Source organism: Staurois parvus, unplaced genomic scaffold (assembly GCF_062004578.1).
Source record: "Staurois parvus isolate SC_StPar_1 unplaced genomic scaffold, SC_StPar_1.0 ptg000010l, whole genome shotgun sequence".
Classification (NCBI taxonomy): domain Eukaryota; kingdom Metazoa; phylum Chordata; class Amphibia; order Anura; family Ranidae; genus Staurois; species Staurois parvus.
Window position 1 is genome coordinate 1,499,236 of NW_028317806.1, and position 13,085 is coordinate 1,512,320.

Below are 13,085 nucleotides of genomic sequence, written 5' to 3' on the forward strand. Positions count from 1 at the left end.
CATGACCGCACAATTGTCAGTTAAAGTATCGCAAAAAATGGCCTTGTCATGAAGGGTGGTAAATCTTCCGGAGGGCAAGTGGATAAGAGCTCTAAAAATAAGTCGCCTTTGTGCTAGTCTGGTGAGATCCTCCAGTGTCATCCCCACAGCTATAGTTAATGTGTCCAACCACCTAGTAGTCTCCCTCTCACCTGATGCATTTGATTTTCCCAACATTAATTCCTGTCTACTGATAATATACAGAATATAAATAAGAATATTCGCATGCTTTTATTTATATTTTTCTTCGCATTTGCCGACCAACCACACTGCCCTACCACAGTGATTCCCCCATTTGTACCCCCCCTAGTATGTATGATGCATGCATAGCCCCAAGTGCATAACCTTTCATTTATCAACATTAAACCTCATTTGCCACATAGTTTCCCAATTAAACAGAGCATTGAGGTCGGCTTGTAAATTGAAGACATCCTGTAAGGACTTAATTCCACTGCACAGCTTGGTGTCATCTGCAAAGACTGAAATGGGATTTTTAATCTCAGACCCTATATTGTTTATCAATATATTAAAAAGTAAGGGTCCTAACACTGAACCCTGGGGTATACCACTGATGACCCCAGACCATTCAGAGTATGAATCATTAAACCACTACTCTCTGAATACGATCTTTTAGCCAGTTTTCTATCCATTTACATACGGATTTTTCCAAACCCCTAGACTTTACCTTACACATTAGCCGTGTGTAGGGAACTGTGTCAGATGTTTTTGCAAAATTGTTGCAATTGTTACACTTTAAGAGCTTTGTATACAACTTTACAGCTCTGTGCTTCACACTCTTGTGGATATAAGAAGTTGGAAAACTATGTGTGTTGTCATCTGATTTTAAGATATTGACAGAGCAGGAACTGCCAGTCTTAGGAAGGTCCATATCACATACCTTCCCTCAGCTCCAGGGCCAAAGCCTCTGTCAGTCTCTTCAGAATTTGTCAGACCTGTGTTTTCCCAATGCTCACTGTGACTCCTTCCCTAGGGGTCTGAGGATGTAACCATAGTCTCCCATTGGGGACACAGACATCCCACTTCCTACAGTATTGAATACTAAAGAGAGGCTGCAGAAGCTGCACCTGTGGAATTGAGGGAAGGCAGAATACACGGGCCACCAGTTAATTCAATATGGGAGCTGTTTTACCTGCCAAATGGGTTTGTATTTCTGTCCTTCCAGTCCTGAGAGTTACTCAGCTCTGCCACCCCATACAGTCATGTCTTTATGTGAAGGAGACGTCTGCAGTTATGTACCACGTATATATCTTGTCCCTCACCTCTCCTGTAACTGGACGGTGAAAAGAGCTGCGGCAGATTGATGAGCTCATCTCGCTGTCTCTCTGTGCTCTCACCCCCTAAAAAGGCTGATGCCAAGTCAATTTAGATACTTAGATGCTTTCATTAAACATTACACATTGAAAGGGCAAATGAATGAATTAATTAATCCAGATCTGCATTAGTTTGTGTATTTTATATCTACCAGAAATTCGGCTACACATTTTGCAATGGGATTCTAGTTATGTCTCCGCTGTGAATGACAATATTATGTATAGCTGCTGGACTAGTTAAAGCAGCTTTGCCCTTCATTAAAATCTGTTCTAGCAGCCCATTAACACCGTTGTAATGATAGGACACGTGTGAGTTAGGTTTACAAGGATTCATTGATTCTTCTGTGCCAAAATGAACAACATGCCAACCAACTTCTTGTTGCCCATATGGTTGGGATTTCGAGAGGTGTGAAGCAAGAAGACAGTTTTTGTTTAAAGTGACCCTGTCCTACGCTGGCTGGAAGAAATATGGTGCCGGTTTTCTGGGAAGAAAGAAAGACAAAAAAAATTGTCAGGGAGATCTCTTTGAGAGATAAAAAAATGCCTTCCTGTCTTACCCCTGCCTGTGCCAAAATATGAAAACTATAGTAACTGACACTGACGAATATTATATAGCTGACAATCTGTAGCTGAAAATAATAAAAATAATTACAGCCAGTTTGTGGTGTCTGCTGGTAAATTAGATATTTGACATATCAAGACCAGGCAGGTTGTCTTTATTCTTCTGTGGTTTGCTGGCTTAGGGCTCATGTACACTGCAGCTGATAAATTCACGTTTAGGAGCCGTGCAGCGTTTTTTCAGCAGCCCCTGAACTCTCCCTAATGTTTTCCTCTGTGTCCATGTACACATCGTCGTTTACAGTTGTTTACAGGCAGTTGAGTTTACAGTCTTTTTTTTTTAATGCAACAAACTTGCGTTCAGACGTCGATTTTATCAGTGTTTCAAACGCAAAGTGCTTGTAAACGTGGCAAAGCGCGTTTATAAGAGTTTGCATTTGAATTTTTTTTTTAACTCTTCCAGTTCCCGATGCTGTCCAGAGCCTTTTTTCATCAGGAAAAATGCATGCAAAGAGTTTTTAAGATGCTCAGATGGACAAAACACTGAACACAGGATGTTCCTACCAAGCTTGTCACACATTGTAATGAACAATTCACACCTCAGACCTCTCCCACCCTTGGAAACAAAAGATATGCCTGGAGTTTGCATGTTCTCCCTGTGCCTGCGTGGGTTTCCTCCAAGTACTCCGGTTTCCTCCTACACTCTAAAGACATGCTGGTAGGTGAATTGGATCCTGTCTAAATTGTCCCTAGTATATGTATGTATGAAAGAATGTAAGTTAGGGACCTTAGATTGTACGCCCCTTGAGGGTTAGAGACTGATGTGAATATACAATATATATACAGTATGTAAAGCGCTGTGTAAATTGATGGCACTATATAAGTACCTGAAATAAATAATAAATAAAGAAATATATTAATGACCATTCACACCTCAAATTCCTCATGAAGACCCCCTGCCAGGTGGCCTTCATAACTCACTCCACCAGACACCTTTCCCACCCTTGGAAACAAAAGAAATGTTAATGAGCAACTCACACCTAATTATCTCAACACATCCTGCTGTCTCTGCTTCTACTCTCTGTATTTCTCTGAAACAGTCTGAAATAGTTTATAATTTACCACTTTTCAGTGCATTCTGGGCATTTGGGAGGTTCTCCTGTGCTTATCTTTAAAAAACGCTTCTAAACGCAAATGCGCATAAACGCGTTATGCAAACGCGGCTAAACAGACATTTTTTTAACCTACGTTTTCCAGCAGTCAGTTTCCATCGTTCAGAAACGTCCTGTGTACATGGGGCCTTAAGATGAAATACAGTTACAGCTAATGATCAGCATGCAAAACCACCTTTTAGCTAGATTCCAAAAGATTTGTGATATGATAAGGCAACTTAAGACGTTTTTTATCTTTAGATTAATATCAATAACAAAACATATTCAGTACATCTCTTCAATGCATGTACATTTCCCCATGTGTTTGCCTCTTCAAAGAATATGTAAACCCAACATTTCATATTCCTGATATGTGCCTGCTGTAACATGTACTTGTATGGAAAAGTATCCTGTACTCTTTGTATTGCTTCCTTTGTGTGAAATTCCTGGTGTTCCTGCCGGCCCTTCTGCTTTCCTATTAAAAACTGACCACACTAAGCAGGAGAACACAGCATGGTCAGTTCTCCAGCTTGAAATCCCTGGTATTCCTGCCAGCCCTTCTACTTTCCTAATAAAAACTGACCACACTAAGCAGGAGAACACAGCATGGTCAGTTCTCTAGCTTGAAATCCCTGGTATTCCTGCCAGCCCTTCTGCTTTCCTATTAAAAACTAACCACACTAAGCAGGAGAACACAGCATGGTCAGTTCTCTAGCTGTGCTGAGAACACAGTCTGCTTTCCTCCAGTGATTAGATTTGTGCTGACACCCCCCCGCCCCCCAAACCCTGCACAAACTTTCACTGTGAAGATCATTGTGCTGCTGTTTCTCCTGCCCTACCTCTCTATGCAGCTGATAACAAAGGGAATGTGATCACATAAACAATGGAAAAGGGTATTTATAATTTTTTTTTATATATCTATACACAAATGGTTTGCCTTTCATTTCTATTTTAAACTGAAAGGGTTGTTTTACAAGGTGAGGGTTTGCAATCACTTTCAAGAAACTGCAAGTACAGAAAAATACCTGATGATCCTGCCGGAAACCCACTGAGCTCCTAACTTCCTGTAGTGACCTGACAACTCTGCCTCTGCTGCGCTGTAATCACAAGCAGTGTTGTCAGTCCTGTTCAGTTCACCCCTGGTAGACTACAGAACACCCCTCCTCTCATCCCTATAACATTGGGAGGGGGTACTCTGTAGTCCACCAGGAGGGAAGTAGGCAGGGTGACAACACTTCTTGTGATTTCAGTGCTGTAGAGATGTCTGTGTTGTCACCTCATACAGGAACTTAGGAGCACACTGGATGTCTGGCAGGTCAACAGGCATTTTTCTATACCTTTTAGCATTTTTAAAATGACAAAGCACAGGGAAAATTGCATGTACTAAATATTTGTACACATACATTTTAATTTCATTGTGTAAAGTTGGAGAAAGTTTTCTAATTGTGGAATAATGCAGTTACAGTCTCTCGCCTTGTTCATGTCCATCTGTGATCAGACTTCAATGACAGTCCTGGTAAGCTGGTCCAAGAACACCCCGTGGACCTGATTACAAAAGCCTCTATTTCATGTGAGCACCATAGGCAAAGCCTTGACTGAAGGCCTCAGTTCAACTGAGGACGATGCAGGCAAGAGAATCATGTATTCTGATTTGAACCAGAGTGTTTTGCAAAATCTTCATATCTGCAATTGCTGGGTTGCTATATTAAGCTTTGGCTCCTTTGGGGAAGCTGAACAATTTCAAAACTCCAATGTCACATTTTATCTCAGTCATTGAAGTTGCGGCAAATGTTGACATTCGTTAAGCCAGCTAACGTTGCTCTTTGTTTCATAAATATCCAAGGCCATTTAGGCTGCAAATTAAATTGTAAACAGGGATCCTGGGGTTGCACAATACTTGGAAATGGGCCATGGGTGTTTTAGGGAGCTTCACAAAAGAAACAACAGATGGAATTTGAAGTGGTAATTATGAAATCATTTTTTTGTTCATGCTACCTACATGGGAACTTTTCCATTTCAAAAGTATAAGTACATGTTTGATTGGAAAATTCTGTGAAGTTCAACTGAAGTCACAGAAAGGGAAAGCCTGTGTACTAACAACCTCCATGTTCATTATTTACGTCCACCTTACTGTAGCTGCAGCTGTGCAGAACTGTGCAGTTCAATCAGCATTAGAGTAAGACCCCGCACTCTCAGTAATGTAACAGACCTGGTCAGACAAGCCTCCTTCTCCAAGATACAAGGCTTGTATTGAGAGGCGTGGCTGTTACTGAGCTCTGCCAGGACAAGGCACTGCAGTGTGAGATCTGAAAGCTGCATTTAAATTTCACTGAAAGAAAATGATGTTTAAAAGCATTTCCTATCAAAGCATCTTCAAATATAACATGTAAACCTTAACTGGGTTTGAAGTGTGTTGCATAAGATAAAGTAGTTACATAGTTGGTAAGGTTGAATAAAGACATCAGCCCATCCAGTTCACCCTGTGGGTGTATGAGTGTGTATGTATTTGTCGCTATCATTTCCCATATCCCTGTATATTGCCTTTGCTAAGATACCTTTTTATTTTAATTATTGATACTCCCCGCCAACACCACCCACTGTGGAAAGGTATTCCACATCCTTACTGCTCTAACAGTAAAGAACCCCTATGCAGTTTAAGGTTAAAGTGCTTCTCATCCAACTTTACTGAGTGGCTACGTGTCTTTTTAAGCAACCTGAGACTGAATAGTTTTTTCCCCTATGTTAGAATCACCATTTAGATATTTGTATATTGCAATCATAACTTCTATTAACCGTGAGTACAACCCTGCATTGAGAGAGCCTTGCCAACCTCATTGCAAAGATTAGAGGTATCTGCTGTGTGATCAACAGAAGCCTAACTTAGTACATACGTGGAACCATGATCTGGTGACTTTATACTACAAACACAATCTCAAAGATACGTAAAATACTGTTTCACTTTTTTCGGATATGTTTAAAGTGTTACTAAACCCCGGACCCTGCATTCACTATATCTGGTCTCGCACACTACACACAACATGGAAATGCAATTATTTTAGTAAATATAGACTGCTAAATACCTTTTCTCATCAGCAGTGAGCAGTCTTGTGGCTTCTATCAGTGTTCAGCAGAGTACTAGCTACAGCTTGTAGAAGGAGCTTTCTTTCTACTCTAGGAGGATGCAGAACCCCTGACCTCTGTCTTGACAGTGCTAATTGGCCCTGTGCTGATCACATGCACTCTCCCAAGAAAAAAAAAGCAATACACACCAAATTGAGCATGTGCAAAATGCCTATAGTTCAGTCTGCCTTATCAGGAGATAAGAGGTGGTCGCCTAAACAAGGGGAGGAACAGAGCAATCAGGAACAAATGGCCTATTTACACAATGCAGAGGATTAACCCCTTAGGTTCCACAGTGAGTATAACAAGCATGCTTTACTGCATATACAGACTGATTTTACTGTTGTGGGTTTAGTAACACTTCAAAAGCACTGAGCTCAATTGCAGTTTTCTTTAATAGTAAATGTGGACTGTCACTGTCTCATTCAGCATAAAGTGATTAAGCCTGTTACTAGACATCCCCCAGTGTGTACCTAAAAAATTAGCAAAATATAGTACAGGATGGTTTGCAACCCTCATAATCCACAATTTGTGTTGGTCGTTATCATGCTCTCTGCCCGGGGGGGGGGCTTTGTTGGTCTGTGTCAGGCTCTCTCCGCGGGGGGGAGGACTGATTTTTGTGTTGCCTACCACTGTATATATGTATATATGGCCTTATATATTTTCATTGGCATTAAATATATTTTTAGCACATTTTTAATTTCCCCTGGACAGCATTAATCTATTTCCACTTCCTCCCAAAGGCTGAATTTTTTGTGAGTTGCAGCCCTCATTCTGGCCTCAACTCTCTCCACTGACAGCTTGTGAAGCACAAGCAGGAGAGATGTTAGGTGACTTGAAGCCATTATTATTAATATAATTATTATAGCATTTAACATAATTATTTTGCAAAATTAGTGAAAAGCATTTCACTCTCCCTAAAAAGACCTTAAGCCCAAGAACAAAAACATTACATACTGTAGCTTACCAGCCCTCAGATGTGGTGGCTGTGTTGTTTTTTTTTTTTTTCCTCTTTTTTCATCTGGTCATACTGCCAAGTCCTGTTCTAAGGTGACAACGCTCACTGTACTGTGTCCATGGAGGAACAACGTTGTCACCCTAAGACAGGACTACAGAAAACCTTTGCTCCGTTCATCTCCATAACATGGGGAGGTATTCTGTAATCCTAACACACTTGTTGATAACATTGTTTAACAAGAGGCTGCAGAGTGCACAGAATATAGGACAGCACTGGATTTTGGGCAGGATTGACTGGTATTTTTTGTACTAATCTAACAGATTTAACAAAACACGTTCAATGCTATATTTAGCAGACCAAAAGGGAGCAAATAAGAGAAACCCATTGTTAGGGTATACATAAACATTGGATGGAATGTATAGCCTTTTTGTGTATTTTTTTTTCTTTAAGATATCAAGTAATTATATAAGTACATGGGTGTATCCATTTTTGCACATTACATACTCAGGCCCTTCTTCTTGCTTTGCAGCGCTATACAGTGGTTATGCTTTACTGCTCCTTCTGACTATGCAAGTCTGCAGGGTTGATTTACTAAAGACAAATAGATTGCGCACTTTGCAAGTGCAGTTGCACTCAATTTCACCACAATTTACTGAATGAAGTAAAGCTCTGCTGATTTACATCATCCAATCCTTTGTAAGCAAAAAAGTTTTTTTAAAAAAAAAAACAACATTTTTCCTTGCACCTGTTTGGGTATTCCTTACAAAGTTAAGCTTTACCACATTACACTTAAAGGATAAGTTCACCTTTTTGACCAAACATAATAAATGCACATTTTTTTTGCAGGTAAAAAAAATGGGCACTTATTATTTTTGGTTGTAAGAGCCTGTAAAGCATTGCACCAGCAGACAGCAGATCGCTGGTGCCATGCAGGTCTCCTGCAGACCTGTTAGTATATCTGTTTGTTTTTACCGGATCTGCAGATACACTGACAGGAAGATTCAATGAACTACCATGGTGCTCCACAGCACCATGGTAGTTCATTGAGAACTACAAGCCGACAGCCACTACGGATGACAGGACTTGTAGTTCATTCAAACTGTGAAGGAATGACAAAGCTATGTGGACGGAGCCCCACACAGCTGCGCTGTTTTTGAAAAGTGACAGCTAGTACGGGGAACTTCTCCCGTACTTCTGTCACAGGGAGGGGGAAGGCAGCAGGCAGCAGCTCCAACATTGGGCTCATGTTCCACCCTAAAAACGAGTGGACCATGTAGCATGTTCCCAAAGGTGAACATATCCTTTAAGGAAAATAAGTGCAACTGCAAAGTGCACAGTCTATTTGCCTTTAGTAAATCAACCCCTATACGCCATCCAACTCATTAAAAACAATGCACTCCCTGTGATACAGCATATCTCCCTCTTGAGATTAATCTACAAATCACTAGATTTAATGCAATAATATAAATATATAAAAAAAAAGCAAGCTTATAAGAACAGTCACATCAAAACACACATATATGCAACTAGACACTGCAACAAAATCTCAGAATGAGTTTGGTGATAATACATCTTATTGTACGTTAAAGCCCAACCGTAGGATCTTTATATCAAGTTACTATCTTTTTCCCCTGCTTCCTGAACTCCCCTTCACATGGTTTACATTTTACAAAAATTGCCCAGATATCTGAAACATGTTTAAAGAAGCAGTCACATGATCACCTCTAATTTACCCCTGCCCCAGAACAACGGTATGACCTTGGTTAACTACTTGCCGCCCAGCCACTGTACATATACGGCGGCAGGGCAGCACTCACAGGCAAAACCACGTCTTAAAACGTGTGTGAGGCACGCAGCCACCCTATCTGTCCCGCGGATCACTGCCGCAGATGTCAGTTGCCGGGTCACAGAAGCTCCTTAGCGGCTATGTCCCGGCGATCGGCGGCAAACAGTGACAGAGAGCACAGCTGCAGTAGCTGTGCTGTCTGTCACTTCCCTGTCAGCTCGAGGATGAGCTGATCGAGAAAGAACAGTCTCTCTTTCTCGATCAGCCTTGTCCCGCCCAGTACACACCCCCGCCCCCTAGTAAAACACTCCCCTCACTCCTATAACCCTTCCCTGCAAAATAAAGTTAACCCCTTCCTCCCCATTGCCATTTGTACAGTGTCAGTTTTTTTTTTTTTGCACTGATCACTGTATTAGTGTTTTTGGGGATGTCAGTGACCCCAAGTCAGTACCCCCCAATGTCAGAATGTCCGCCGCAGTCCCGCCATAAGTCGCTGGTCGCTGCCATAAGTCCTTGATCGCCGCCATAATTCGCTGATCGCCGCCATTATTAGTATAAAAAAAAACTAAAAATCCCAGTATCTTTCCCGCCATTTGTAAACGCTATAACGTTCACGTAAACCAATTAATTTACACGTATTGGGTTTTTTTTTTAGCAAAGACATGTCGCAGAATGCATTTTGGCAGAAATTTATGACTAAATTTGATTTTTGCATTTTTTTTTTACTGGACATGTTTTATAGCAAAAAGTCCAAAATATTGTTTTTTTTCCTCTAAATTGTCAGCCTTTTTTTTTATAGCGCAAAAAATAAAAACCGCACAGGCGATCAAATACCACCAAAAGAAAGCTCAATTTGTGGGAAAACAAAGGATGTAAATTTCATTTATGTACCATATTGCATGACTGCGCAATTGTCCGTTAAACTAGCGCAGCGCTGTATAGCAGAAAAATGGCGTAAATTGCAGTATTTATACCATAGTTTGTAGGCGCTATAACTTCCACACAAAGCAATCAATATACACTTATTGGGATTTTTTTTGCCAAAAACATGTAGCAGAATACATTTTGGTCTAAATTTATAACCAACTTTGAGTTTACTATATATTTTTTATAGCTGAAAATAAAAAATATTGTTTTTCTTCAAAATTTTTGGCATTTTTTTGTTTATAGTGTGAAAAATAAAAAGCACACACGTGATCAAATTACACCGAAAGAAAGCTCTATTTGTGTGAAAAAAAGGACGTAAATTTCGTTTGGGTGCAGCATTGCATGACTGCGCAATTATCAGTTGAATTAGTGCAGCGCCGAGTAGCAAAAAGAGGCCTGGTCATTAAGGGGGGTAAATCCTCTGGAGCTCAAATGGTTAAACAGCACTTCCAAACCCTCACCCTTTTAAATGAGAGTTCAAAAAGTGTGATTGGTTGTGTCCAGGGATGGAGAGGAAACATGATCAGGTACCGTCTGCAGTCCATAGGACTAAAGCAGGTGGCCAGGGCCAAGATGAAGAGGTACCATTCAATCAGGAATTGGGATGGCAGTAGGGACTCATTTGGGGGGATATTGGGGCACAAACTTGACAAACAAAACCCCCCCCCAAAAAACATAGAGTTGAGGTTTCACTTTACATGGTTTACTAATGTTTAATTTATATATTCAGCAGACATCAGTTTTGTTTCTTATCTTTGTTATAAATGTGACAATAATTTATTTCTGTTATATAATCTTTAATGTGAAATATTTTAATAGTGCATATTAGGTAGGACAGTACCATAATAGGTAGGAAAGGCAGAATTATACAATAGCCCTGTATCCTGCGCTCTTTTTTTAAACAAGCAATGTCTACCAGGGTTTCTTAAGAAAATGCTTCAAAGCGTAAATTTTCCTTGTTGTGTTGTTTGAAAAAATCCTGATTTTAAATATTGTTGTTTCTTTTAGATCTTACAGGTGAATAAGGTGATGTCCATCCTGTTCTGTGTGATGTTTCTTCCTTATCTTTGTGGCATCCACGCTACCACCATGGATAAGAGGAATTTGCCCGAAAACTCAATGAATCATTTTTTTATAAAGCTCATGCAAGCCGACCTTGTAAAAAACAAAGCTTCCAAGCAGGTGGCCAACACCAAGGAAAACCACCAGCAAAATACAGTACCAAAAGCAGAAATCCTTGTTGACTTGGATATGGTTGATGACAGCCTTGAAAGTGGGAAATCAGACTTTCAGCCAGTCCACTCATTGGAAGCAGAACTGTTTAAGCATCAGCGACAGAGACGTTATAATTCGCCGCGCGTGCTCTTGAGCGGCAATTTACCCTTTGAACCTCCACCCTTGTATCTAATGGATGACTTTGTGGGACACTCTCCCTCAACGAACAGGACGTCAAGGAGGAAAAGGCATGCGGAGCACAGGAGCCACCGGGGAGAATTTTCTGTGTGCGACAGTGAGAGCTTATGGGTCACAGACAAGTCAAATGCCGTTGACATTCGGGGGCACCAAGTAACTGTTTTGGGGGAAATTAAGACTGGCAATTCACCGGTCAAGCAATATTTTTACGAGACGAGATGTAAGGACGCAAGGCCGGTCAAAAACGGATGCCGAGGCATTGATGACAAACACTGGAATTCTCAATGTAAAACATCCCAAACTTACGTCCGGGCATTGACTTCTGAAAACAACAAACTGGTGGGATGGAGGTGGATCAGGATAGACACATCTTGCGTTTGTGCATTATCGAGGAAAATCGGGAGAACATAGCTTCAACTTTTCACTATATAAATTATTACTTTAAATTATATAATATGCATGTAGCATATAAATGTTTATATTGTTTATATATTATAAGATGTTCTTATTTATTAAATTTCAGCAAACTTATATAAGCTTTATCTCCCCTCCAAACAGATCCTAAGGTCTGTGCCTTCTGTTGGGCATTTCTTAACACAGAAAAAAAAAATAAGTACACTTTTGATTCCACTGCGAGCAGTATATATGACCCAAAAACTATATGTCAGTATTTGTCATACAGTATTTTCTTTGTCAGTGACTGTCTTTTCAGACTTTTCAAATTCAGCTATATCAAAGATGTATAAATTGTATGCACATTATATTCAATTTCAATATATTTTACCTCGATAATTAAAGAGAAAGTAATATTAAAAAGAAAATACAAGTTCCATTTCAAAACAAATGGTAAGATTCCAGTGATGTTATACATTACTTAGTTTGCTCTTTTGTATATATAAGATTTTGTTTTATCTACATAGACTTTTTATAATTTTGGATTTCTAAAAAATTGTGCATTTTTAGCCCGAGATAGATGCTCATTGTTGATGGAATTTGCTATAAAGTGGGTCACGTTACTGCCGAGCTTAACTACCTTAGAAGAATTAAAGTAAATAAACAGTATATATATATATATATATATATATATATATATATAAATATGTGAAAAATGATCCTAGAAAAAGAAAGATGTTAAATTTGCCACAGTACATATTAAGAGCATATTCTTAAAATATTATTTTTGGGCTTTTAGATTTGAAAATGTCATTTGGACTGTACTTTTAAACATGCATAAAAATGGTTATTTTGCAATTCTGCTTTGAGATTTTTGCAGCAGGTGTCTACAAAAGTATGGTGGTTTGGTAAGGTCTTGCTCACACTGAATGCATTGAGAAAAATAAGTAAGAACATGTTTGCCTATGGGTGGTGATGGGATCTTTTTTATACATTCAATTCAACTGATTTGAACTGAAAATATGCCTCACAGTAGGCAAAAGTTGAGACCTGATAATATTCTGCTCTAGTTAAGGAACATTTACAGGTCTTGTCCCTCCCCCAGTCTGTGACTGGACAATGAATGAAGAAGCAGCAAACTGATTAAGTTATCTTTTAGTAATGCTGCTCTCTTCTCCCATGACCATGGATATTGTTAGTTTATGGGCTCTACAGCACAACTGATTGGCTCCATGTGATTCTAGCTTGATCAGTGAAAGGAGAGGCAGTACAATGATGAGCCCATCTCTCCATCACTCTGCTTTCTCCATTTGTCAGAATGCTCCATATCAGAACATGAATTGATTGGATGATTGTGCGGCTTCTCCCTATTCCAGTCTGAGCTCTACTGTACAGGGACTGCGAGAGGC

At 39.8% G+C, this 13,085-nt stretch overlaps 1 protein-coding gene across 7 annotated transcripts in view; it reads left to right on the plus strand.

Moving 5' to 3' along the window:
* The window catches only part of NTF3 (neurotrophin 3), a 107,710-nt gene extending 95,176 nt beyond the window's left edge, over positions 1-12,534 (plus strand). For all 7 annotated transcript variants that reach the window (XM_089669868.1, XM_089669863.1, XM_089669866.1 and 4 more), the window contains one exon: positions 10,879-12,534. In XM_089669868.1, the coding sequence (XP_089525994.1) occupies positions 10,900-11,694 (795 nt within the window). In that variant the 5' untranslated portion in view covers positions 10,879-10,899 and the 3' untranslated portion in view covers positions 11,695-12,534. The remainder of the gene's footprint in view (positions 1-10,878) is intronic.
* Positions 12,535-13,085: the final 551 nt, after the last annotated feature.